The sequence below is a fragment of the Drosophila erecta genome, unplaced genomic scaffold, assembly GCF_003286155.1.
Source record: "Drosophila erecta strain 14021-0224.00,06,07 unplaced genomic scaffold, DereRS2 tig00000055-arrow-pilon, whole genome shotgun sequence".
NCBI lineage: Eukaryota > Metazoa > Arthropoda > Insecta > Diptera > Drosophilidae > Drosophila > Drosophila erecta.
The window spans coordinates 16104333-16131756 of record NW_020825200.1 but is presented as its reverse complement, the minus strand read 5'-3'; the positions used below and the strand labels follow the sequence as shown (position 1 = coordinate 16131756).

General features: G+C 43.5%; 2 protein-coding genes across 3 annotated transcripts; one reads left to right on the top strand and one right to left on the bottom strand.

The window, feature by feature from the left end:
- Positions 1–86: 86 nt before the first annotated feature.
- LOC6542618 (DNA-directed RNA polymerase I subunit RPA43) lies at positions 87–1384 on the top strand. Its single transcript, XM_001970049.3, has 2 exons — positions 87–712; positions 826–1384. The coding sequence occupies exons 1-2, from the start codon at positions 167–169 to the stop codon at positions 1039–1041; spliced, it is 762 nt and encodes a 253-aa protein (XP_001970085.1). The 5' UTR covers positions 87–166; the 3' UTR covers positions 1042–1384.
- LOC6542634 (neuroligin-1) lies at positions 1301–27031 on the bottom strand. Of its 2 annotated transcripts, none has more exons than XM_015159009.2 (13): positions 26397–27031; positions 9955–10956; positions 6484–6716; positions 5338–5694; positions 4919–5114; positions 4579–4680; positions 4320–4515; positions 4060–4248; positions 3857–3999; positions 3464–3789; positions 3248–3403; positions 3018–3179; positions 1301–2958 (listed from the first exon to the last, which is right to left on the bottom strand). In XM_015159009.2, the coding sequence occupies exons 2-13, from the start codon at positions 10623–10625 to the stop codon at positions 1940–1942; spliced, it is 3750 nt and encodes a 1249-aa protein (XP_015014495.1). In that variant the 5' UTR covers positions 10626–10956; positions 26397–27031; the 3' UTR covers positions 1301–1939. The 2 variants fall into 2 exon arrangements, with proteins under 2 accessions (XP_015014495.1, XP_001970084.1); XM_001970048.3 differs by lacking the exon at positions 26397–27031 and adding an exon at positions 11213–11243.
- Between the last annotated feature and the right edge of the window lie 393 nt (positions 27032–27424).

Sequence of the window (27424 nt, the reverse complement as noted above, 5' to 3'; positions counted from 1 at the left end):
CACGGATTTTCCGGTTGCACAGTAAGCCATTTTTATAGTCAACTAACGGCTGTACAATTTGGCGGGAAATAGCCAAAACTGCATTTCTTGTAACACCTGCGGGGATGCCAGATCGTCAGATGTAATTCATGTGGTCGATTCGAACGAATAGTTTTAAGATCTCGCAATGGCCAAGATACTGCAGAAATACATCAAATTCTCGGTCAAGGAGCTGAATAACTACGCCAGCAGCCCAGAGTCCAGCGTGCGGTGCATCACCACGGACATGCACCTCGCAATGGGGCCGTACGGCATGGCCAACTTCAAGCACGCGCTCCACGAGCTCCTCATCCGTACCAAGGTGGGATTCTATGACTCCAGCCTCGACGGGATCGTCCTCGGCATCAAGAATATAAAGGTGCTCGGTCACACGGCGGGCCTGCGTGCAGACGATCCCACCATGCATCTGGTCATAAATGCAGACTTCTATGTCTTCCGCCCGAAGGCGGGCGCCATCCTGAGCGGCGTGGTGCGGCACATCTCCAGGCACCATGTCAGCGCCGTCATTTACCGGGTCTTCAACACCTCCATCCGCTTTACCAACCAGAGCGCAAGTCGCGAGGACATCGCAATGGACCAGGAGATCAAGATCCGCATAAAAAGCTTCGACATCAGCAACGTGATGCCTTACATCGAGGGAGAACTTTTGCTAGAGAATGGCGAGGCTCCAAAGGTAGGTTACTTAGACATTTTATGCTATTTTTTAAGAACCCCTAACTTGAAAACAACTCGATTAGGCATAGCTTTAAACATAGCTAATATACCCCTATACGTTTTGTGTTGCAGAATAAATCTATTAAGTTTAGCAGTCCCGAACCGGAGGAGCAAGAAGTCAAGGAAGAGGACCCCGATGAAATGTTAGACGCTCTTTTAAAAGAAATTAAGAAAGAACCTGAATTCACGCCCAGAAAGAAAACTTCAACAAAACGCAAGAATGGAGAAAACGGTGACACTCCAAAGACGAAAAAAGTGAAAAAAGAAATAAAAAGCGAGCCAATATAGCTTTAAAACCTTTCGTTTTTAACATCTCTGTATAGTACAAATTAACAATTACATAATGTCGAAATGTACAAATTCAATAGAGTTACGGCATGAAGACGACTGGGGTCGTCTTGATATTCTTAGTTTGCAATGCAGTTATTGTACCAATATCCTATGTATACAGTACAATACCTTAATTATGATACAATACCATACCGTTTGATCGCCACTGCATTGGTCAGTTGGCTATGATTAATGGAAAACAGTTTTTAAAATGTGAATATGAATACTTTGTAATACATATGTATTTCATACAAATAGAGTCAATATTTTACAATACATTAAATACAATATGTGTATCATAGTTATAATATCTGGTTTTCTTTTACAAATCATTAAAAGCTTGTTACATATTATTTTGATTTCGCTAATTATTAAATAACAAGCAAATAGAATTATATGAGATTCTAATCGTACACCAAAAAGTAACATAAACTATACACACAATGATAACACTTGAAAAATTAGTCCTACACAATATCTTCTTAATCACGTCTACAAGGAACATTTACATAATATACAAACATACGTAATACATATAGTTACAACGATATTTGCATTGAGGCCAGAAAACAAAAATATGATTCTATTTTAAATATTCAGGGCAGTGAGCGGAAATAGGTAAACAAATAAGAGTCGAACTCACCGAATATGAATATCAATTGGTACAGGAAAGCTTACAGGCTAATAGCGTCAGTTGTTAAAAGAAAAGTATTCTAAAATTGAAATAATTGCTCAAAAAGTCTATAACTTGGACTGAGAAGTTGGGAAAGCTCAAGTTGGACAAGCTCGACGCATAAATAACCAGATAAAAACATTAAACTAGTGTCACAATTGGTTACTAGAAGGGTTATGATTGCTAGACTGAGATTTCCTGAATATGTACACGTTTCTTGCCGCTGCCGCTCGCCGATCCTGACGTGGAACTGCCTCCCGCTCCTGTCTGCCGCAGGATTCCCGTTTGCTGCTGCTGCTGTTGCTGTTGGGCGGCCAGGAAGGATCGTGGTGGTGGCGGCGGTTCGGGAATATCATCATCCCTGGTGATTTCGGAGTCATGCCCGGCCGCCGCTTTAACTGCGTCCTCTATCGCCTTGAAGGACATCTGATCCGAGGACTGGACTGCATAGTCGAATTGCTGCGGACTGTTGAATTGCAGCGTGGTGTCCACGAATGATCCACGCTTGCTGCTCATGGCCGATGTAGATTCCATCACCGAGGGCAGGGCACTGTAGGTGACCATTTCGATGGGATCGCCTGGCTTGGTCTTTAGCAGATCCAAAGTGCTCGTGGAACACGCGCCCCAACTGTCTATCATCAGAGACGTCTGGCCCGTCGACGATGAAGGTGGCAGTTCTACCAGAAGCTTCTCTTCCTTCAACTGCTTGGTCTTCTCATCGTAGCAGCTGTACTCCCCGAACACGACGCCCACTCCGCCCTTGCTGTCCACCACGGAGCCGCTTAAGGTGTACGCATCCGCAATGTCGCCTGGACCAGAGCCACAAGCTCCTCCGCCGCCGCCCATCAGAGCGTTGAGCTTCAAGATGCTGGAGTTCTTGCTGTTATCACCCTCCTGCAACTCCTCCTTGGTCTTCGCATCTCGTGCTCTCTTTTCTCGCTGGTGGTAAATGCCCGCAAAGATCAGGACATTTAGGATTAGCAGGAAGCAGCCCACGGCCACGGTGGCTATCAGGGCTGTCGTATAGCTTTGGAACTGTTTGCCTCCCAGACGGCGAAGCAGCTCCAGGTTGCCAATGATCCCAGTGGAAGCGGTGGCCAGATCCTTCTGGGTCTCCACGCGCACTACCCCAGTTCTATTGTCGTTTGGTGACTGGGTTGTGGTTAGTTCCGATACGGACATGGCTCCATCGATGCCGCACTCTGCAGGTATTCGTTAGCATATTAATATGTTTAAAAGTATAATTAGTTTGTCAGCATACCTGTGGTGGTAGTGCTTCCCGTGCCAAGGGGATTCAAGGCTTGCGAGGCATTTGTACTTGGACTCTTTGAGGGCGGCGGTGGCGTCGTTGTCCTACTCCTCTGCATGATGATGATATTATCATCTTCAGCAGGCTTAGTTTGCAATTGTGGTCGCACAACGCCTGGTAAGAACAAAGGACAAGGCACCTAAAGGAAATATCCAAGATCTAAAATCTGATTTTTATCTTACCCTCGTAGAGATCCCTGTTGTTCATGTCATCCTGGAACTGATGGTGCCGCATGGACTGGTCGTTAATGTTGAAGTGGCGATGCAGCTGGGGGATGAGGTTCAACCACATGGACAGCTTATGGCCGCGGTAGTGGCTCTGAATGTTGGCCTTGTTTCCTGAAATGTTTCATTTACATCATCTACAGCGGATGGTATTTCTAAGATCTTAAGACTTACCCAATTCCACGTACAGCTGATTGACCACGTCGTAGGCATCCCAAAATGGCAGCTCATCGCCATCGTAGCTGCCCACATCCCGTTCACTGGAGATTCCCAGCTGGGTGAAGGCTGCATCATTGCTCCGCAGCCTTCTTCGTATGTAGGATCTCTTCTCGTGCATGGCATTGCTCCGGCGCTGATTGTAGAGCACTGCCAGATTGAGGGCCTCGCTGAGATTGGGATGGGTCAGCCCAGTGGAGCGCTTCTTCTGCTGATGCAGGGCGGTCTCCAATACCTCGTTCGGACTGGGGAGCACTGACTTCGCCGTGGCTTGATTCGGATTGCTGGGGAGTTTGGTATTTAAGTTTAGAAACAACAAATGTTTCATTCGTACGGCCTGCACCAACTTACCCTGTTTTGGCAAAGTTGGACAGATATCGCAGCATTAGTCTGCCGATTTGGCGCTCCTGAGTGGTGTAGTTGTGGGGAAAGAGCGGGGACATTGGCAGACCCAGCCAAAAAGGCACATCTTCGCCGCGCACGGAGCCGGATCTCTGGGGGATTGAGGGCCAGAACTTAGTTAGGTTTCCCCTTACTTAGTGCTATTCACCCACCTGTGGGTACTCCTCCTCGATGGTCTTGTGTTTAAAGTGCAGAAAGTAGGCGCGACCTCCACGCAAACTGTGCATATAGCCCAACTTAATCAGCGGCGAGGCCGTGTGGCCATCGCTCAGGAATTGCAGGGTGGCGTCTCGGGAGCTAAGAGGATTACGGATGGCCTTCTCCCAGTCGGTGTACTCGTTCTGCAGCAAATTGAGTTTGGGATTTTATTCGCCGCTGCGCATAAATTAATCGGGGCATTAAGTGGTCTCACCTTCAAAACGGCAAATATCTCGTTCAGATGGTAGTGAAAGTTGTTTCGCACAAAAGTGCGCAGGATGCGATCCCGTCGCGTCTCATTGAAGCCGAACTCCAAGTCCTGGGCACTCAAATCCAAATAGGACTCCACAGATGTAAGGCAGAAAATGAGGTCTCGTTTCGGAAAGTTTGCATATTCAATTCCTGAAGTACTGTTTGTGTGAACAATGTGATTAGACGCGACTTGCTCTCATTTTATATATTACTTTCAGTACCTAACAATAGCTGATCCAAGGGGCAATGTGGTGCTGCCCAGAGGATTGGCGCCGGGCGATATAACAGTGCCATCCACAAATGGAGCGAAGCCCACGAGGAATCTGTAAGATATAATAATCAACTCATGAGTTACATTGCTTAACTCTAAGATATTTAAGACCTTTCTCAGCTGGAAAACAATAGTCATATGGTAATGTGTTTATACCTAATTAAAAAAAGCATTACATTAAGTTAACGCTTTAAAGTTTAAGCCCGTGTCAGCTCAATTGAAATTCAGCTCAATCGGCATTGAAACGAGAAATTTGCCCGTGCCCCGGATTAATGGAATGTGTGACATACCGTGGATGATCCACCTTGACGGCCAGCAATTCGGCGACGCTCTTAGTGCGGAGGCAGGGAGCCAGGTCGTCGTACAACATGTCGCCGTGACATCCAGTCTGTTCCGCCACGCGCCTCTTCACAAAAAGGGGGTTCTTCTGAATGGCCCAAGGCGACAGCGCGGAACCGCTCACCAGAACCGTGCGCTGGATTAGGTCTGATGAAAGGTTTACAATTACTATCAAGGTCTACTTAATCGGTCCTAAATGCTAGTTTCCGCTTGTGCTTGGAGTAAAGATAGTGAACTAATCGCTCCTAAGAGCTAGTTTAGTGTTTGGAGTCAGATTTTAAGATAGTGAACTGATTTGGAGCCGCATGACTTAAACGTTTAAAATGATTTCACAAAGGAAAAGGGTTTAGTTTATGTAGGTAATCCATACCACTTGCCACTGGAGACACAACCAGTATGTTGGCCAGCACAGCTCCAGTTCCGTAGCCCAGGAGTGTGATGCTCTGAGGATCCCCGCCGAACGCCGGCAGATTTTCTTTGAGCCAGTGAAGCCCCGCCACCAGGTCCATCAGTCCGAAGTTTCCCTGGGCGCTCTCCTTGCCGCCGGTCTTCAGGAATCCGAAGATCCCCAGACGAAAATTGATTGTCACGACGATGACATTGCCGTGGGCAGCCAGCTCGGAGCCATCGTAGGGATTCCCTGAGTTCCAGTCGTACGATTCGCCATGGATGAACACCACCGTGGACAATTTGGTCTTCGATTCGCCGGTAGTGTCATCGGTGTTACCTAAGTGGGAGGTGATGGTGGTGATCTTTTTACTATTTTAGGTATTGTATGCCATCTACAAATATCACACGTCTCTAGCTCCAGATGATTAAGGTCGTCAAAGTTGCCAAATCCGCAGCGCTTGCAGTAAATAAGTAAAGACACTGCAATGCACTACGGAATTGAAAACTTCAAAACCAATACCTTCTTGAAATATATAGAAACAGCAACTTCCACTTATGTAATTATATATTTAATATTATTAAGTATTTATTCAATAACATAAGCTCTGAACTGCTGAGTATGGGTACGCAAATTGTATATTGTTTCAACAGTTTCAACAGCTTCAGAATAATTCGATTATCTTTTTAAATTGGACGCAATTTGCAAACAACATTTTCTGTATTCCACCCAACATGAAAATTGGATTTTAAAAGTTCACTGAACCAATTAATAAAGATATTATCAGTTTTCCGATTATCCATCGATTGTTGTGAAGCTAATTAAAAATAATTCTGACGGCGTTTGTTAATTAGAAAGTCGCCAATCGATCAAATTTAACTTGATTACCTTGAGTAGCAATCATAGCATGTCGCATGCGAAGTCTTATAATAATCATTTGCTTAAATAATGACGCGTGACTTTAACCATTAGTAAGCTATCAATTTCTGAGAACTGCTACTCGTGATGCTGCTTTGGAAACTAAATGTGGATCATTTAGCCCAGCATTTCAGTTCTGTTTGTACAATTTAGTTTCGATTACACTGCAAGGCTCCCTGGAACGCAATCACATGCGAAAATGGCACTTACGTCTCTGGCGACGCGTCTCGTAGGGCACATAGATATTTAGGTATAAGCAGTCTTCCGATTGGTTCTTCAGCAGCGGCAACAGGCGGCGCAGCTGGGCGAGACGGGCGCGGGGCACTTCCAGGAGCGCTTCGGGTCCGTTGGGCGGTATGGGGATGTTCTGCGGACAGACCGGCGAGAATCGATCCGCGCTGCGAACCGTTTTCCACGTCGAGGGTGTTATGGGGGGCATAAATCTGAAAGAGGGGCCAACGGTCGTTTCGATAAGTAAATATTCCATTTCGGCCACATGGGCGCAACTATCGCATCACGTATACGCACTGTGCGCCCGTACACATGCACAGTTGAGGCCAAAATAAAAGAGCGCTTTTATTGGTTTTCACAGCCTTCTTTACTTTATACACCAGTTGGATTATATTGCCTTGTTGATAATAAAATGCTAACAATGAGGGAAAATGTTTAAGCACAAATAAAATGGTTGCAATATTTAGCACAAAGGATAAATATTATAAAACAAAGTTTGAAGTCAACACTAATGTTTTGATCAGTACATAAAATATCAATATAAGATGAAATATGAAAAATCTGTCCCTACTCGAATCACTAAGGTACATATGGCAGAGAATAGGATTCTTTTAATACAACATTTTAAATTTAATTTAAATGTGTTCGACATATCCTTTCGTTTGTGGAATATACGAGTTCAGTGAGCTGATAATCGAGCCCCAACTGTGTGGGTGATGTGGTGAGTGGAACCGTGCGGCGGATAAGAGGCAAAAGGATTTGCGGGGCTCGTAAAACACAGAAACTAAGTACCGCCCATCAATCAAAATTGCAAACTGCTTTTGATTAATTGTGCATTTTATTGTTTTGCGTTGAAATCCATCGATCATGGCATGAGTTCGGATTGGACGAGCCAAGGAGACAGGCATCAGCGATAAATATGGCTTGGGCATGTTGATTTTATGACACGATAATTGACGCGTAACGCTTCGATTGTTTTTTGCTTCTTTGTGGCTTGGAGGAGGCCCTCGTGCCGTTCCATCCTCCGACTCATCCGCTCCTTCCAGTCCATTTGGCAACCGGGAAAAGGCAAACAATGGACCGCATAAACAAAAAGCTCGCGTTTTGCGGCGGGCATAATTTTTCAGCGCTACGTGACTCGGTTACCAGTTTATGGTAACTCCTAACCGCTTCCACCAAAAAACGCATTCGACATGTTCGCTTGCTAAAATTAATACTTTTCGGCAAAAAGTTACGCCATAAACTATTTATAAACGAATATAGCAATTTTTGTTGCCAACTTTTTCGAGTGCTAACAGGCAACGTTTTATTCCGTGTTTTATGTTGGCTTCGCGTACACGGAATTTTGAATTTTCCAACGCCCCTTCCCCCATCCCCGCTGCCCAAAAAAGTATGCTACACAAACGGGAAGCGGTGGGAAGCGAGCACTTGCACAGGTTAGCTAACCAGCTTATGTGTAGAACAGAACGTATAAATAACCATCTAAAATATTAAAAGCTTTCAGCGTCATTCGATTTTCGCTCTTTTCCCCCAATTCTATTTCTGTATAATCATAATATCGTTTCAATATCCCTACAAAATGGTGCATTTTTGATTAGACTTTGCGACAGATGCGATTGATTAATTGGCTCTCTCCTGCTGAATAGCACGTTTTATCTGCCCACTTTTTGCCACGAAGAGCGCCTCAAATCCCCAAGGACATCCCAGTTTGATTAACTCCTGCCTGTCGATTCTCGGCATCTGTTGCTGCATGATAATGAACCGCATTCATAAACGACTTCATTTCGCAGGCGTCACACTCTGCCACAGGAAGTAATTAAAGAACAATTTTCATGAATTGTGGCTAAGCAAACAACAATGTGCTGTGGCAGCGGTGGAGCTGTTGAAGGACCCTTTAAGTACTCCATCCAATCGCTTCATCAAACACACTTGTTGTTCGTGCATGTCACACAGGAGCTTTTGCTCCTTTTCCGTGTCAGCGTGTGTGTGCGTTGTCGGTGTCGGTGTGCCAGGATAAGTGTGAAAGTGCCCAAGTAAGGGGAAACTTTTGTAATATCCCAGAAACTTGACTCGGGGGCTCAGCTTTCCGCTCGATGCCATCAGTACCACCAATACCGTCAATACTCGTACCATCAAATGCCGACGATGGCTTATCGAAGTTTTGCGGCTCTGAGGTCCTTGACGGGCTCCTGAATCCCGAAGCCGTCAACTGTTTTGTTATTAATTGGTTGTGGAGCCTCGCTGATTCCGAATTGCATTCCTCTTGAGAAACACCCGCAAGGTAGTTGGCCTGTTTTCTTTTTTCGTTTTTTCTATTAATTCGTAACCTCAAACTAACTCCCGGAAAGAAACTTTTTAATTGTTACGTATACAGTGCAAAGTTGTGGATTAATTCGAAGTAGCACTTTGGCTTCATTACGAGCGGCTCCCTTTGCCAGTCCCCGCGGAACTTTAAATCCTCAAACAATGCTTTGGGATTTCCGGGTTCGGGATCGGGGCCATAAGCTTCTCACTTGCAGGCATCTCGGGCCAGAGACGGAGGTACCCACCCGCATAGTGCCAGGCACCATCCACACACATATTTCATGAGAATAATTATTAAAATTGCTTCGGATAAAGTTGCGCTGCGGCGCTGTGTGAAAAAAGTTGTCCGAAAGAGGCGAGCCTTTCAGCCCGATACGACCCCCATGTGGCGCCCAGATTGCGATGGCTCTGGTGACGGTGGAGGTGGAGGTGGAGATGGAAGTGGGAGTGGAAATGGAAGTGGAGGTGGGAGCGTGAGTCACGGCGAGGCGGAGAGATGCCTTCTCGAATTTAACACTTAATTTTGCATTTCAGTTGGATTAGTGCGGAAGTTGCGGGAAAGTCCTCCCGTCCTCTAATTGACTTAATTTTCATTGAAACTCATTAAATCAATTTCAGAATTCCGAGAGCGCCACCCTTTAAGCCAAAATGTTCCTATCTACGGCCCTGTTTGTTTTTGCACAATTACACAACATTAAGTTTACGCAAATTTCGCTTGGGTAACCATGAACTTAAATAGGAAATAAACGGTTTTGTTTTGAGTTTTCACACCTGTTTTTTTCCGACACTAAGCCAGCTTAGAAATGTTGGCCAACATAATAAAATTTAAGTTACTATGCTACATTTGCTTATAGTAAAATGCAAAAATCACTTTAATAAAACAATTTTAATAATATGTTTATAACAACAAATACTAAATAAAAAAATCCTATATGGGTTCAAATAAAAGTATTTCAAAAATCACAACTTGCTTTAAAGGCCATTTCCTACACTGCTGGCTGATTCTCTAAAAATTATGTTCCATGGCCCAGGTGGTTTGCCCACGTGAGTTTCACGGCGTCATCGCTGCTTAGAAAGTTTCTACTTTGCCGAGGACGACGCCCCGGGGATGCGTAATCTTGTGCGACTTTAGTCGACTCGACTCACCTGAGACTGCCCACCGGGGGCGAGGCATAGGGAATGCCCAGGAAGGCCTCCACGAGCGGCGAGGAGCGGACCACGATGCCTCGCAGCAGGCCGTACTTGGTCTTGACGGTGTTGCTGCCACCGTGGAGGCACTCGCAGCAATCCGGCCAGAGGCTGGTGAGCAGGAGGAGGACTAGCAGGGCACACGCCTCCGGGTGTCCTGGATGTCCTGCTGGATGTCCGGGATAATGGAGGTGTCTCCTCCGCGGGCTGGGTGCTCCAGCCGGCGCAGCTGATGCTGCTGACGTTGCTGATTGCTGGCGCCTTTGATTGTGTTCTTCGGTTTTGGAATTCTCTAGAAATCTCTTTAATGTTATCAGTCTTATAATGCAAATTCCCGTTGCCATGATGCGGGCGTCCGCTTCCGCGTCCCCATTTGTATGCGCCCTCGTTCCCTTTTCCGTTTCCGTTTCCGCATCCGCATCCGTATCCCCTTCCGCATCCGCATCCGGATCCGCATCCGTTGTCGCTTCCCGCTCTTTATATTTAGCTTCATCTGGTGCATCCGCATCTGCAAGCGTTTGCTGCGCAATTGAAGCACCGATTGTTTTAATGCAACCCATCAAGGAACCGAGGCAAAGTAAACCGTAAATGTGTAGAAAACGCGTTTGAATTATCTTAGTTTGTGGCATCCCTGCTCCGAGCTTCAATTGGCCCGGTCCGCTTCCGTTTCCGGTTCCGGTTGGCCGTGACACTTGCTGGGAGCCGTCGCTATCGAACTGTGACTTGGACGTGGACTTGTAGTTGGACTTGGACTCGGTTCGGGGCAGGATGTGGCCGGATGTCGGGTCCGCTTCATCTTGACAGCCGTTGTGCGCATGCTGAGCTTGTGATTCACGTGCATCGCCGTCATGGTTGGACCCTAGCGCTTTGATTTCAAATATTATACACCGGACGTGTTGGCCTCTGCTCTATTAGAGTCGCAATTTCAGCCTGGAGTTGTCCCGTCGACCGTGGAAATATCTGCGAATGTGTGAAAAAACAAATTTCTAGCATAAGCGTTTGGCTAAGCGAATGTCAATTGGATGGGCTTTGGGTTATGGGTTACGGGCTACGGGTTATGGGTTATGGGTTATGTGGGAGTGCTACGAGGCAGGACTCCAGTGCAGCAAATTCCTTTTATGAGATTGCAGCTTGCAGTTTGCAGCTTGCAGCTTGCAGATTACAGATTGCTCTGCGGAGCAAAGTGCAGACCTGGCTGCTGTGGCAAAAGAAGGACCTTTACGCTGTCAGGCTCTGGTCTTAACTGCGCCACGCATCAGAGCGTGGCATCCTTAAATAGCCTTGGTCAATGCATCCGGCCAAGCAGCCATAGGAGCATCGCCAGATGCGGCAGTGCACCAGCACTGGCAGCAGCTCCATATCGTTACACTCGCAAAATGGCAGGCAGTAAAAGTGATGTTTCATTAAAATCATAACCAGGTAATTATGCTTTCGTATCGAATTATTACTTTTCAAGTATAAAGAATTTACTTCTTAATAAAGTAGTCCAAGGAAACATACGCATTAATACATAACATTAAGCAAAACCTACAAGTAATAACCACTTTTTAGACACACATAAAAACTTTACATTACCTAAAGGAATAATAGAGTTTCAAGACAGGATATATTCTGAAGGGCAAGGAGAAAGATCTGTTGCTAATATTTTTCCAAGTGTGCGGTAATGCCAATGCCTGCTTTGGCGCCCACTTTATGGCTGCCACCTCAGTTGGGGCACGTTTGTGGTGCTGTTGGTGTTGGTGTTGGTGGTGCAGCTCCAGGTGCAGGTGCAAAGCGCTTTGCACCGTTTGACCTCGCCCCCTGCCCCAACCCCATCAGAATGCTCATACTCATCCTCCAGTTTCCACTGGTGGGGCTTTTGTGCAAGACGGAGCAATGGGTGATTGCAAACGTGTTGGGTCGCTGTGAACTAGTTCAAAGGATGTGTTTTATGGGATATAAGAAACTGGTGATTGATGTTTGAATCGGTTCGAATGGCCATCTTAACGACCGGCGATGATCATTTCTGGAAGATTCAATTGGTATTTTATTCGTGTTCGCTTGCTTTTTTTTCTCTTATATAAAGGCGATTACAATAGAAAAATAATTTTAGCTTGCGCCTACTAAGTATTTCCTATATTATGGATGCCCACTTAGCACTACAAAAATTAAAGCTTCTCGAACAATCTAACCATTTTAAAGATGACTTTAAAAAATGAATAGATCCAGTCCTTAAAAGGTTGTGTTGTTAGCCAGCATATTCCGGTGTATTAATCCATAGAAACACCTCCATTTGCATGGCAATACGCATAACCCACTCACCACATTACAATGTTAATCCCCCAGTGTGGGCTGCGCAGAATGGGGTGAAGAGGCTTTATTTGGGTTAAGATAAAAATGTGTAAATCTGTCAACCTTTTAGGTGTTAATTTAATGTACTTAAACGCTGTCCCCGCCATAAGGGCACTCGGAAAACGGTGCTACCATGGCCCGACTAGGATGCGGACTGAGACCCGGAGTAGCACAAATGTTATGGACTCCTAAGCTCTTGTGGGCCTCATTAACAAATGCTGCGACGGCTCTGTTCTGCGGGTTTCAGTCGGATTTTTCGCCTGGTTTTTCATTGCATGGCAGGAGGAACAAGCGGACCGGGATGAGAGTGCTCGCACAAGCGGCTATATATCTTCGTCCTGCCGGAGCAGAGCTGCTTAAATCCGTATATTTTATAAAGCTAAACAATTGGCAAAAATAAAACAATGCTGGAAACGAGACGAGTTGAGCTCAGTTGAGATGACTACGGTTCAGCTGGGCTAAGCAAACACACATTTCACTAAATTGCAGCCATAAAACTAAAGTTTAACTATGCTGCGGACCCGGGAGTATTGCCCATCCCATATCCCATCGCATATCCCATATCATTCCACATTCTCTATCCAGCCCTTGGATTTTATACGGTTGTGTTTGGGTGTGTTGACAACCAAAATGTCGGCACGTTTTCCAAGAAAAAATAGCTCGTGTCTTTAGTAAACTCTGCTTTCCGGACGGCAAATGCGGTGAGTCATGGTCGTATGGGATTTTCGAATAAATTTTCCCACTTTTCAATTAACTAAAAGCTGAAAATGACATTCTTGCTGCACTATTTTCCTGCCAGCATTATTTATATTTATAGAAAAGCTTAAAGTTGCTGCGAAAACGTGATGCATCTTCCCCGGTATGATAAATATTTACATTTTCCCTTTATTCGCATTGCTTGGCAAATGTCTTTCATGGCATGCGTTTTCTTTGGCTCTTTGCGCCGTTTCAATTTTCTTTCTTTCATACGTCTGCATGGGAAATCTGTAAAGACCGATAAAATTGCATATTTTCCCATGAAAGGCGTCGACCCGGAGGGGCAGAAAAAAATTAAAGGGGGTGTCAGCGGCACGCAGACATTTATCCCGAGCACCACGAGCGTTCATTCACACAACACGGTTACAAACGCAGATATAGAATACACACATACACTCGCACATAGGTGCATATGTAACCATATAGGGGCGGAAATGCGAGGAACTGGCATGGAAATCATGGCAAGGCAAACAGGAAATGTTACGCTCCCGTCCCGACTTACTCAGGTCTTTTTCTCCACTCGGTTGCCAAGAAAGTGACGGCAGCGTAAGAACACCATGCTCCTTGGAACTTGGAATAGTCGGCTTCGACTATTTGCTACCCAGCACGACAGGACAATCGGAGGTTCATTGCATCAGTATTTGGATATATGGAGATTAAAGTAATATCTGTTCTTCTAGGCGCAACTACTTCCTTATTGTCCTATTTTGCAGCTCTTAAAATTCAAATTAACGAGTTTACTGCGGCTTGGAGCAGCAAGGACTCCTTCCTGCAGGAGATTCGTAATGGGTAACTGGCCCGGAGAAGTGGCAATCCACCCGCAAAATCACCTCACCCTTGCTCAAATGGCGACTGGCTCTCTTCGCCTTGTCAATGCCAGTTGCTGGGTGAAGTTTTTGCATTAAAAGTGGAAATAAAAGTTGCAAGACGCATTAAAAATTGTTGCATTTTGCAATTGCGATGGAATTGCAATTGTGCAACGGCGATGGTGATGAGGATGGGTATGGGTATGGGTATGGCAATTGCGCTGCAGTAGAGCTGCTGGGATTGGGATGTGAGTGTGGATAAGGCTAAGGATAAGGATAAGGATGAGGATGTGCCAGGGACATGGCTGTTGTCGATGATGATGACGATGCTGGTTGACGGTTGCAGCTTGAGCACTTTTTAATAAGTTTCCCAAATGAATCACGAATAAACTCATGTTTTCCCCCGCCATTTCCTTCGACAACGCATATAAAAAAAAAACCGAAAATGTAAGGAAATTGCCAGAGAAAAGCCAAAGCAAAGCAATATCTTTCGTTTAGTCAGGCATTCAATTGATTTTCTATGGCAGGCATCAGGAAATACGCTTTAAGCGAGCAAAAGAAAAGCAGAGCGAGCAGGACGCAGAGAAACAATGGAAAAGCGACGGGAAAAGGAAAATATTTATGAAAATAAATAAAGATTGGGCTACCATCTCCATGGAGACTCGGCAATGTCGGTTAAGTTTTTATGGCGCAACGTTTGCGCTCTAACCAAATGTTATTTCATTTTATTTTTCTTCTGCGCCATGGCTTACAAAGGAAAATTTGATAAGAATCTGCAGACTGTTAGGCAAATACAACTGAAACTTTAAAGAGAAAGCCGCAAAGTTTTATACTTCCCAATCAAAAACCCGAAAACAAATAAGCGGACGCCAAACATCATGTGGTTATTTAGCCATTTGGTTAAACAAAAGTCAAAACAAAATCCTTAAGACTTCTGACTGTTTATCCGAATAGCATTCGCTTCGTTTGCTTAGTTGAAGATACACTCATTGATTGAGGCAAACATAGCAAACTAAATAGAGCAAATTAATTTGACCGACTTGATATAAGTGTGCTTGTTAGTAACAGAATTTATGATTTGTACGAAAGCATAACGATGGCAACATAATAGCTGTGATATTTTCTTTATTTTTCTTCATATATTTTGATTACATTTTGAGAATTTGGCAATTCAACAGTATACATTTATATTCAACACGTTGACTGAGGCATGAACAAAGAAATCGAATAAATTTAATTGGAGTGCGACCTCTTGAACTTTCCATTCGCTCTCTTTTAGCCAGCTGAAAGTTATTTTTTGTCAAAATTTTCCACAGCCCACACCAGTTTCGTTCGTTTCGTTTCGCAGGAAATGTACTTGACCCTCGTTTGCAAATCGTTTGATGAATCCATTTGGTGCAATCATGAAAACGCGATATAATTAGCAGCCAAGTTACAAGGACTCGCAAAGGACCGAGGACCTATGGCGTTTTCAATTTCGCACCGAAAGTAATTGCGCTCCCTTATCCCTTTTTGTTTATTCCAGCGTGTGTTTTTTATTTTATTTGTCATTTAAATTATAATTCTCGTTTGACCTTTTTTGTGAGCGCCCGTGTTTTGAGTGTGTGCATGTCTGTGTGTGTGTATGTGTTTGTGTGTGTTTGTGCGGGTCCTCCTGTCAGAAAAAGGACGAAGCGTCTGCTCGAAATGGCAAAGGCGAAAACCATGCGCCCGGGCAGGCCGACAATGTGGAACTACAAAACATTTCAAATGCCATTTAGAGCCAGCCGTCGGTGTTGCACCTCACTCACACAAAGGACCCCACACTGGGAGAAAATGTGTGTCCCAAAAGCAGTATCATTTGGTTTGATTACAAATTAAATTCAATTCGGCATACCTTTTATAAATCTGCACATTTAAAAACTATCATACTATCAAACGATCACCAAAGAGTTCAAGATTCTTCATTAAATGCAAAGAGTGGATTTTGCATATGTTAGTTACATACTTCACTAAAAAATGTAGGGGGGACCTGATTATTGCAAATTTGGCTCGCTGGCAACAACTGGCAAAAACTACAGCTACAACTTTGTTCTGCATTGATAAGCCCATGGCATTGCACGGAGATTCCTGGTATTTTTCAGGTGTACACATATAGACGCACTCTGCGAACTGGATGGCATTTGCCGGAACCATGGGCGGCGAAATCACAGAACTTTCCCCTTTCATTATGCTGCAGAATAAACGAGGTTACATGGCTGCTTGATTCCACAACCGAATAAGACAGGAAAGGGGCGAGGCTGCGGGTTCGAGGAGTGTCGGGGGTCTTGGTCCTGCTCCTGCTCCTGGGCATTTGGTACTTGGTACTTGGTACTTGGCCAGCTCTTTGGGTCTCGTTTTTGCCCTCGTTTCTAGAAATCCAAACTTTGCTATGTATTTTCCACACTCATTTTTACTTTTTGTAAATTGTTGTCCACATAGAGGATTTGCGAAGCTGGCGAATTTCATTCGGAAATGCATTTCTTTGGCCGACGAAAAAAAACAAGAAATTTGTCAATATAGCATATAGAATCCGCTTCACTTCCGTTCGCCATACACAGCGTGACCCATTCTGCTCTGTTACTGTCTGGTTACTGACCCACTCCCAAATTCAAACGCGAAGATTTATATTACGGCCATTCCTTTTTGGTAATTAGAAAACAATTTTATGTGCTCGATTGTGGGTCAGAAAGTTTGAACAAGTTGACAAATAAATTTATTGCCATATATCTGCGTGCCAAGGCAATGCGAAAGTGAATATGCGTCTGACATTCGCAGTCACTCATTTCAGAGCCCCAACCCTTGGGCTCCTGGGAACGGAAATCGAAAATAAAGTTTGAACAGAAAACTGAAGGTTAAACAAGTCTGTGGCATCTCTCGCTTTTATTCTTGTTTTAGCACCGGGGGAAATTGCTTTTTAATGGACTTTATTTAGATGGGTTCAGGCAATTTATCTGTGGGTATGCAGAATGCACATTTCCGGTTGAATTTCTCTTTGGTTCGTTAGGAAACTACTTAAAGGACCTTGTTTTCGTATCCGATTACATATCGCATTTTTGCGGTGAAGCTTGACATCTCAATCAGTTAGGTGGTAACTAGACAGGATTTTATGCATGACGTTTATTCAGTTACTCGTAAGCTATTTCAGATTTATCGTAACTTTACTATCATAAAACCACATCAAATTGGTGGGAAAACTTTACACTTATTTCATAATTATTTTTAAGGCACAACACAAAGCATATAAATTTGAAAGGCACACATGCTAATGAACATGGTCCTCGGAACAACTTGAACATTCGAACACTTCCTTTAATATACATTGAAGTTCCCCAAAGTCAAATGAAATAATTATCAATTATGTGGAACACACACGGCTCTGTTGTTCTGCTAGTTCAAATTCTAATTATAATTACTCCCCCAGGATTCTTTGACGCCTAATGACCTAAGGACGTTATAGCTGCACGTAAAATGCAAATGAGCCAACTGTGGTCAATTGAAACATATTCGGGGCTGATTTATGCAAGTGTGTTTGCATATATATGCCAAGTAGGCGGTGATTAACATGGGAATGAAGATACAGATAAGGCCGCTGCCAAGGAGCTGGGTGGGCAAACTAAAGTGGGTGGCAATGGGTCGTCCTGCGGCTACGACCAAAGTAAAGTTGACCAAATTACGCAGGCATAAATTATTTATGACTGCGGCAGGAGGCAAACAGACGTGCAAACACATTCAACATACCCAACTTAACTCAACTAGTCCCAGTTCGAAACTGTTAATAGTGGGCACAAGTACAGTGGTGCTTCGTTCAAGCAACTGGTAAGTAGCTCATTTTGGCGAAAGTAGCATAGCTACATGGGCTTAATAGGCTACACTACTGTTTTTGAACTGCTCGCTGACTTGAAGAATTTGGTTGTTATTTATTTGTACTGATGGCTTAGTCGCCCAATATAATTGTCCACCCAGCGAGGTTCCTCTGTAGTGAAATGTAGTGTACGCAGTAAGGCGTTTTCTGGTGGGCTGGGCGGCCATCGAGACGAATCGAGGTACTTGGGCAAATGTAAACATGAAAGTAGAGAGTACTCTGCCGATGTCGATGCTGTTCCCTACGCCGGGGCACCGGCACTCCACTTATCGTATTTACTATGTACTTAGTATAATTAAATGGGCTTAATGCAAATGCTCAGCCGACTCCACTCGACTGAAACCAGTCCTAGTAAAGTTGATTCATCATTCACTTTACGTCGAACAGATGCGTCGCAAGTCTCTTGTTTTTGCACACTTTGTGTGACTTTGTTTCGTGTTGCTGCGAAAATTACGATCCTTTGCAATTTAATAAGCATGTAAATTAAAAGGATGCACTTAATGCCCAGATATTCCACCATACAGCTGTGTGTGTGCTGGGCACCACTTTAGGCGATATGTGTGCGCTGTACATCCCTTTGGCTTATATATCCAATCGTAATTTATTGCTGCCGTGAAGCGAAAACTTTCAATCGGTGCCAATGGAATTAATTTGAGCCTGCGCACACACACTTACACACAATCACACACACGCAGGCGGCAGGCATTCCCCTGTATGTATTGTTAATGTATTTATGTATGTATCTAGGTGTGGGAGCGGTTCAAGTATGCATACTTGTTTTATCCTCGCATCCATATGTATGTGCCCCTTAGGCGGTGTGTGTTGCTGGTTTGAAGCCTGGCCGGAAGGAGCGATTTCTATTTGGTGCTTTTCGAACGGCTAAGTCCAGCTGAGCTCTGCTTAAGGACATATCCCAACTCTTTGCGGCTTGAACTGATTTCCTCGGATTTCTATTCTAAGTTGGTTGTGATATACACCAAGTTCCGCTTCAAATAACCCGTCTATGGACATACTCACTTCAGCTTCGCTTTGCCACTTCGCTTTGACAAAAACATTTGAAGTTTATCTAACCAAAAAAAGTCGCTCTTTAATGTTCAGAGAGCTCTGCACAGTTTACATAAATTTAAAATAAATATAAGCCAAAACGATTAACGGGTATAAAAGGGTTAATATATTACCAATTAATTTAATTAAAGCACACGTATTGAAAAGTTGAAAAGGGCACTTTAAAAAAAGGTTTAAAAAAAGTACTTTTATAAAACATACTTTTATTAAACAAGTCTGTTTTGATTGATATTAAAAAAAGCCTCTCTAAATTCTAGCCTTAAAATTGTCGGAAAAAAACCTGTTTTAATTAGATTCGCAATTGGCAAAGTACTCTCTATTCTTTCACCTTAAAATAAAGTAGTAGTAAATGCAATTATTTAATTTTTACCAGCACGTAGAGCATTAATTGGGATTAATATCTTTGGAAAAATCAAATGCAATTATTTTTAAAATTGATAGAGAAATTATTTCGCAAATGAAAACCACTTAGCTTCAGAACCAGCCACCGCAGAAACCTCTCGTGCCACACACTCCACATTCTGAATATTTTATATTCCTCCGACATTTGTATGCAGGTCTGCAGGATGTAAAATCGGCGGGGACGGGCACATGCGAGTACAAAAGGGCGATTCATTACGCAATGATAATTAACATGTAATCAGAGGCAGTAACGACTTGGTCAGAGTTCGCAGGGGTTCGTAAATATGGCTGGGGAGCATAAATTTAATTTGCGCTCCGCCACGCCGAAGAGGTGGAGATTGGTTAAGGCGGCGAATAAAATGGAGGGTACACAATTGAAAGTGCAAAATCGACTGCATAAATCAGTGAGAAGTGCTGCCCCCCATTGCATCCTTTCACTCGCCTTCATCTCTGTGCTCTTTTCTGCTGCGGGCGGCCAAGTAAATGGCATATCAATGCGTGATTACGTATACGCCGCATGGGCCAAACAAATTGCTGTGCCTCTTCAAGGCAAAGTGCCCGCGTTTGGGGGCGTTCGCTTCATTATGCCGAATGCCTACGTGCACTACTTATTTACCCAGTGATGGCGCGACTCTGGAGCTGCCAACCCATCTCATCCCATTTCCTTCCATCCCATCCCATCCCATCCCAACCCTGCCCAAAGCATCCAGCGCCTTCTTTATTTATGGAAGTGACTCGCTGAGTGCGAAGTCCTCGCATATCATCCGTCGCGCCCACGCCAACTGCCCACATCCCGCTGGGTCATGCTTCCGATTGCTTCCGCATCATTGCACACTGGTTCAGGCAATTTGTTTCCCGCTTCCAAGCAATAATAAGCTGAATAAAATTGCATATATTGAGTGAGTGTATTTTGAAAAATCTTTTATACTCGTACGTCCCAAGCGAGCAAAGTGTAGAATGCACTTCTTAGGAATCTATCCAAGGTTAATCAAGAACATCTCATAGAAGCTTACAAATTCAAACAAACGCACAAGAACAATAATGCGAAAACGCAGAGAATTATTTCACGCTTGAAATTTCAAGAGCAAGTGCAAAAAAGCACTTGTGTGACCTCCCTGTATAATAAGAGCACAATGGTTTAGTTTATGGAGGTTTTCGAGTTTGATTGGAAAATTCTTTGCGCAAAGCGAATTGCATTTCATTTATTGGAGTTCACATTCATGGTTGTTGCAAACCGGCTAGCCAATTCAATCATGGGGTTTTTACATGATTTAACCTGGTAATAAATAATGGGAGTCTCACTTATGCTGTGCAAATTGGAGTAGACAGAATGATATGGCAAAGTTTTGCGTGCTATGAGTATGAATAAAACTTTACACAATTGCACTACATGTCATTAAGTAATGAAATCCCATTTTATTTTAAGGCTCTTAACCTAAGAGCATTAAATGTGCAATTTTATGTGACACTTTTTGGTCACAGTGAATATCTGCTTTTAAGCACTTTCGTCGAATGCAAATTGGGTTAGGTATTTTTGAGCATTATAGGAGTATTTAAATGAGGAAATAGAGGTTGATCGATTAAAAACTCTGTTTCTTGTTTTTACGAAAAGCGATTTGCATCCTCTGATGTTATGGCAAAGAAATAACTACCAACTAGGAATGAGGAAATCGAATAACTTGTAATTGTAACAAATTATGCAAATTTCTCAAAATCATTTTTAAAGACAATAATTTTTGGCCTTTAAAGGTGACTTAGATATCAAATACTTGTGAGGCAATAAGTTATTTATACTAATTCCTGACCAGTGTGCTCTGGCTGCGGGGGACATTCTGCGAATGAGATACAATATAAGCACATGCTGAGCGGCAGGATATACGAGGATACACAATATTTGTGTGTGTGCGCGGTGGGTGCGTTAAACGTCTGGCTCTGATAATGAGGAGCACATAAGAGCGTGTATCGGGCAAACACAGATAGGCCGGGGGCTGAGCCGCATCTTTATCCTGATCCGCTGCCTGCCGCCTGCCGCCTGCTGATGATGTTTGCGTTTGAATAATTTATGACACAATAAAAAAAAGCGGAAAAAGCCAGCTAGCAACGAAAAGCCGTCCGAGAACGGAATTGGGCTTTGGATACGGCTACGGACTTTGATGGTGAGCTATTGCCACTGCAGTAGCCGCAAGGTGCAAAGAGGCGGCGGCAGCAGAGCTGGAGATTACCAAATCCATGGAAATTGTGGCTATGGAAATGCCGTTTGGATACACTCGCATCTGCGGATGCTACGTGGCACACGCACACCACTCATTCATCCGGATAGAGGGGAGTCGGAGCAGCCTGCGTTTTTATTCATTTCGAAAAATGATAATTGGCTACTGACAGCCGCAGGGAAGGGGGAGGGGCGGAGCAGGACACTTGGCGCGGCAGCAGGGAGCTCGGACCATGGAACATTGGACCGGAATGGGCCAGCGTCAGCAGTGGTTAGCTCCAGTTTGCTGCTTAGTGGGAGCCAGGAGCGCTCGATACCGGGTAATTGCAAAGGGGTTTATGGCGCTTGCTGCGGGTTTCGAAACAGGAAAAAAGTGGGTGGTTCACGTTAACGAAACGTAATGCAATTCCAAAATGCCACTGCACATTTAGGCGGCAAGAGTTTCTAAAACAGATTAAACAACTACAGCTAACGGCTTAGTGTCGGGATATATTTATGCTCGTTAAAAACTATGCAGGTAGAAGTTATTTAATGTACTTTACCGATGGATCCGAAAACGGTTGGGATTAAGACAACTTCCTACATTTTTCTTTGTTCTTCCTTTGGCTTTTGACCGAGATCACTAAGTATCCAATAGTCTAATCGCTATGCAAACCTATCTTTTTTCCGGACTGTGCGGTGGTTCTGTGTTGGTGGCGGCTAAATCAGAAACAGAATCAGAAACAGAGACAGCCGAGTCGAGTAAAGTCGAGAAGAGCGGCGGAAACTGTAGCTGAAGTTGAATGGCAGACTGAATGGACCGCCGGATGGAGAGGGACGGCGATAGGGCGGCGAGGAGCCACCGAGCGAGACGGAATGCGAGTGCAAAAAAAGGGAATATAAATTGCCTCTTAAATATGGAATAAGTGCGGAAAAGTGTACACCAACCGACGGCCACCAGCAAAACAGCAAACATGCACATAGATAAACTATATAGCTTCTGGCCAAGATAAACAAATACAAACACAGGCCCAAACACAAACACACACGCACAGATGGCACAACAGCAAGAACACACTCGCAAAAGGACTAAAAAAAATGAAGGAGGAAATCTGCAGAAGATGAAGCCAAGTTTTGTAACAGTTACAAAGATAAAGCAAAGTGGGCGTGTAATTGCGTATGTATGCGATTGCGTGTGTTTGTGTGTGTGTGTGTGTGTGTGCGTGTTTGGCAGCTAGCAGGGGGCGTGGGAATGGGAGTGGCATCCACCGCAGCCCACTTCTTCAGTTTTCCCTGCTCATCTTCAGGCGCAACTTCTATGGCTCGTGTCTCCTTTGTGTCGTGTCCCCTTTGCATAGAATCCTTTGGCAATAGACACATAAATTTCAGCCAACACAACATTTCGATTCAGATTCATTCCCCATTCAAAGCAAATGACTTGGTGGGCGGGGTCACGATGGGCGGGGGTGTTGTGGCATGGGTCCTAAAAGTGTTGAATCTTGTGTTTATAGCCATGTAGATTTCACACCAATACTCGTGTCCCCTAATCTCTTGGCCATTTGTTAATTTTCCACTTTCGATAAGATATACTTTATAAGAACTGGGCAGACAAATTGCTTTGTCTTCTTAAAAGGCTTACAAACTTGTACTACTTTAACACAGCTGAAGGTAAAATACTTCATTGTACCCCTACTATTCAATCAATTCATATCCTTGCTAGATTTTCCGTCCTTTATGTTTACTGTTTCCTCTACTTGTTGTCTACTTGTAATATATATTTTAAAAGGTTGAAAATTTCTTAATACACTTTAAGTTAATGAGTTCAGAACAGTTTAATATTCTGAACTAAATTTCATTTTGAACAATTAATATTTATACACTCATCCCCGAAATGCAAATATACATTATTTATTCAGGGTTAGCAACGTGCCGATTGCATTTTATTGACGGCTCAGATTAATAATATTGTTTTTTGAAAAAAAAAAAAACATAGAGGTGTTGTGTTTAAAGCGTTTAATTACTAATTCTGCATTAACTGTAATTTAATTTAGCAAATATTTATACTTGTAACGTTTACTTTGGCCTGTTATTCATGCCACACAATTCTGTATATTTTTTATTGTTGCTTTGCACTGGCTTCATTGTGATTCCGAACGCCTATTTAAAAATTTCAGCTTCGTTAAGAGCAAATTGTCTTAATTGATATTTTTGCAGTATAAAGCAATTACTAAAAATCATTATTTCGGATTGATTTAAAATGATAACTTTGCATAATATACTCAATGATGGCTAGCGTACGACATGCGTAATTATTGAAAATGTAACTACTTTTGATTTGATTAAAAGGAATTCAGACAGCAAATGCAATTGTAGTTCAAATTTCATATATGCATACTTAAACAATTAAACCAGAAGATATCGGTCTCCTAACATTATTTTATTAATTGCATAAATTAGTAAGTTCATACCCGAAAACATATGAAAAGACGAGAATAAATTTGTTAATAGTCTAAAAATTAAGCAAAATTAGTCTTATCCTAAAGCAAGGAGTTGAAACTGATTTGGTCTAATTGAAATTCTTCTCTGGCACTTCAAGTCTTTTCGGTTGATTAGACACCAGACTTTCCTTGTGGAATTCGATGCTCACGCTAACTAAATTGAGAATTCGAAATTAAGAGGAATTCCCCAAGGTGCAGAATGCAATTTTGTAATCAAACATTTAACTCATTTCTTTTGCCACGTTGATTGCCTCCTGCTTGGCTGAACGGCGAATGAAGGCAGTCTCATAGAAATACACAAAGTTAAATAAAAGAATATGATACAAAGGTAAAGCCAAGAGCCATACAAAGTTCCACCTTATCCCAGTGCCAATCCCCGGGAAACCCATCCTCATCATCATCCTCGGTTCTGGCCAACAGATCCGCTTACACCACAGGCCACGACTTTTGCTTTTTCCTCCGCCCGACTTGGCTTCACAAAGTTGCCGCCACCCGGTTCGCACACTCATATATATATATATGTATATATATGTTACATATATGTGAATGATATATACACAGGTCCCGCCATGGACACATCGCTTTTATTTTAGGTGCCGCCGAGCAGTACAAAAAATCCCCTCCGCACACATTTCAGGCAAAAATTTCAATTAAGACTTTTACTATGAATTCATTTCTGTTTGCCATCGTGTGTTTATGTGCTGGCGTCCCTATTTAGTGTGTTTGTTTGTGTGCCGTGCCAGCTTGAACCATTGCCAGGACCGCTGGTAATTTTTCCTTGTATTATGTTTAAGCGAAATTGGTCAACAGTCTTTTGTTTGGCGCGCCGGATGCAATTTTAATCTGCCCGAATGCCAGTCAAGCCCACGCGCCATCAGCGCCACCATCAGCACCACCATCAGCACCACCACCAGCACCACCGTCGGCAAACCTTCAATGGGTATGACGTATGATGGATAGTGGTGGTGCTCCGAAGGCTGCATGAAATAATGACTACAAGCCACCCAAAACACAGAGCTCTAAAACAGGCAGACGGACAGACCTACGCACACAATTGAACGAAATGGCAAGAGCCACCACATAATATTTTAGTTTTTTGACCCAAAAATGTCAGCGGGACATGAATTATCACTCCCGCCAATGTCAGCCGTCTCAAAACGAGGGGAGGTCAAATGGTAACAGGAAACTGGATATGGCCAGGAGCTGAGCATTCAGAGATACACGAGATTTTAATCTAGAAAGCGTGTTGAGTTTGGGAAATGAGTTAAAAGCTTAGCGTGCGAAAGGAAAGCGATTCAAATTGTTTCAGTGTTGTTTTGCAGTCGGGCTGTAGTTTTAATCTGCTTGAAAGTTAAATGATTGGATTTTAAATGAATCCATAGCTTATTTATGGGAAATTAATCCAATTGTCTTTAAATAGCTTGTGAGGCTCACTGCCAACTGAAGTTATATTGGATATCTTTAAGTCCTTTAAATGAAATTAAAGCACAAGTAATAAAGTGCAATCCAAATAGTTCATTGAACTAATGAAAAGATACGCCCAGTAATATGAAGATGGCTACTTAAAACAAAAACACTTTTGTTAAGATCTCTAGGGCTTGAAAAAATTGCTTAGCTGAAATTCGAAAACATTTCCTTTGGCAGGAGGATTATAATTCGCGGACTGGAAGAGGAAACGATAATCCAGGCTGGGCGAGAAAACACATTTACGAAAGATATTCAAAAGTTTTCGCGGCTTATTCAGTTAGCGAAGTGCCGAAAAACTGACGGCTGCCTGGTTACACCAATTCGATGAAAAAGGTTATGAAAGGTCAGAGTTTTTACCCGGGTTTTGACATTTCAGCCATATTAAAATGTGGCGGTTGACTTTTCGGAGTGGTCCCTAAAAATTCTTTTTGATGGGATTATCGCGGCCCGCACACGGAAGAAGCCATAGCATACTTTTTGGGGCTGGCCGCATTCCCGTTTGATGGCATTAACCCAAAGATGGCCAATATCGGGCCCAATGCGAGTCGGGCTAATTTCATTTTGAGAACCGCCCTCGCAGTGCTGCTGGATGTTTGCCGTTGTTGTTGGTCGCAGCCACGCAGGTTGCTCTTTGCTTCGCTTCTGCTTGTTTGCCTATGTTTGCCTATGAATAACAAGAAAGCCAACAACTACGCGGTGGCGAGAGTGGGTGGTGAAAGCGGGGGGCTTGCGTGGGTGGGTGGCTCTCTCTTGTGCTCAGGGTGAATAGCAGAGCGGATGAAAGTGCGGGGGCAGGGGCAGGGGCATTTGCTTCTTGAGGCGTTGCAAGGCGACGTCGACGACTGTCACTTTCCAAGAGGGAGAAATCTGTTTGGGGCGTTTTTATTTTTTTCTTTTTTCTTTTTTCTTTTTTGCTTGTGCCTTGTGTCCTGCGTCGCTAGGCGCAACTTTGCCTGTACATTTCTTTTTGCCTCCTACTTTTGGGCTGACTTATTGGGGCTCACCTTTCGTGCTGTTGGTCCTCGTCCTTGGCAAGCTGCTTAATCGTCTTTGTCCCTTTTAACTTTTGCGCCGCCAATTTTCTCCGTTTCTCTCGTTCCTCGTTCCCTGCTGTTGTTGTTTGTTAGGGCCCCCTCGGAATTTTCCCCTACTTTTATTTCAGTTCTTTCGCCGTTTTAAAATTTAGTTCGCTTTTCTTTGGCTTCTGCCTTTCACTTTCGCTTTTCGCCTTGCAACGGAGCGGTATCGTTGTATTCAACAAATTGTTCGCGCTTCTCCTTCAGCTTCACCTTCACCTCTCTGCGGCTCTCTCTCCACTACACTCTCACTCGGCGAGGGTGTGCGTGCGTGTGTGTGGCGTGTGTGCAGCAGGTTTTTACAGTTAATTGAGTCTCTGGTTTGTTCTGGTTTTTACCGCTCCTGGTCACACTTTTTACACTACCTTCGAGGCATTCTTTATCCGAGATAACACATTACAACACTTCACACACTGGGGCCACCTATTCTTGTGCTGCCCTTGTAGGTTTTTCTTGTCTTTCGCCCGTTTTATCCGTGCTCCGTGTCCGTGTCCGTCTGCGTGCGCGTTCGCTCTTGCTCTGATGCTGACACAACGACAACGACGATGCTCCGACTCTAATTGCGTTAAAATATTTTCGCTCCCACAACAACAAAGCCAGCTGCACAGAGCGAAATTCCAATAGATACCTAAGGCTCCGGATTAGCCCTGTTCCAATGGGATGAAACAGGTTTTAAACCCTTTCAGATTAGATGTTTCGTTCATTTTCTTCTGTTCGATTATCACCCCTTTAATATTCAGTTAGTGTAAAACACAATAATACTACATAACTTCTTTAATAAATATATCATGAATCATTATTTGGCTTAAAAGTTTTTATTAACACGTATGATTTTGATTGAATATGAGTTAGCATATTAATATTAACTAGTTATCTATTTTTCGATCAGTAATACAAGAAAACAGAAGTGTTATTATTGTAACTATATTTCTTTCTCTGTAGAGAAGGAGGAGAGA

Excerpts from the sequence above, each read along its gene's own strand:
- LOC6542618 (XM_001970049.3), top strand. The coding sequence starts at position 167 with ATGGCCAAGATACTGCAGAAATACATCAAATTCTCGGTCAAGGAGCTG. Across the intron at positions 713-825 it reads AGAATGGCGAGGCTCCAAAG|AATAAATCTATTAAGTTTAG; the intron begins GTAGGTTACTTA and ends TTTGTGTTGCAG.
- LOC6542634 (XM_015159009.2), bottom strand. The coding sequence starts at position 10,625 with ATGCCACAAACTAAGATAATTCAAACGCGTTTTCTACACATTTACGGT. Across the intron at positions 3,790-3,856 it reads TCCAACTTTGCCAAAACAGG|CAATCCGAATCAAGCCACGG; the intron begins GTAAGTTGGTGC and ends CAAACTCCCCAG. Across the intron at positions 2,959-3,017 it reads GGGAAGCACTACCACCACAG|AGTGCGGCATCGATGGAGCC; the intron begins GTATGCTGACAA and ends GAATACCTGCAG.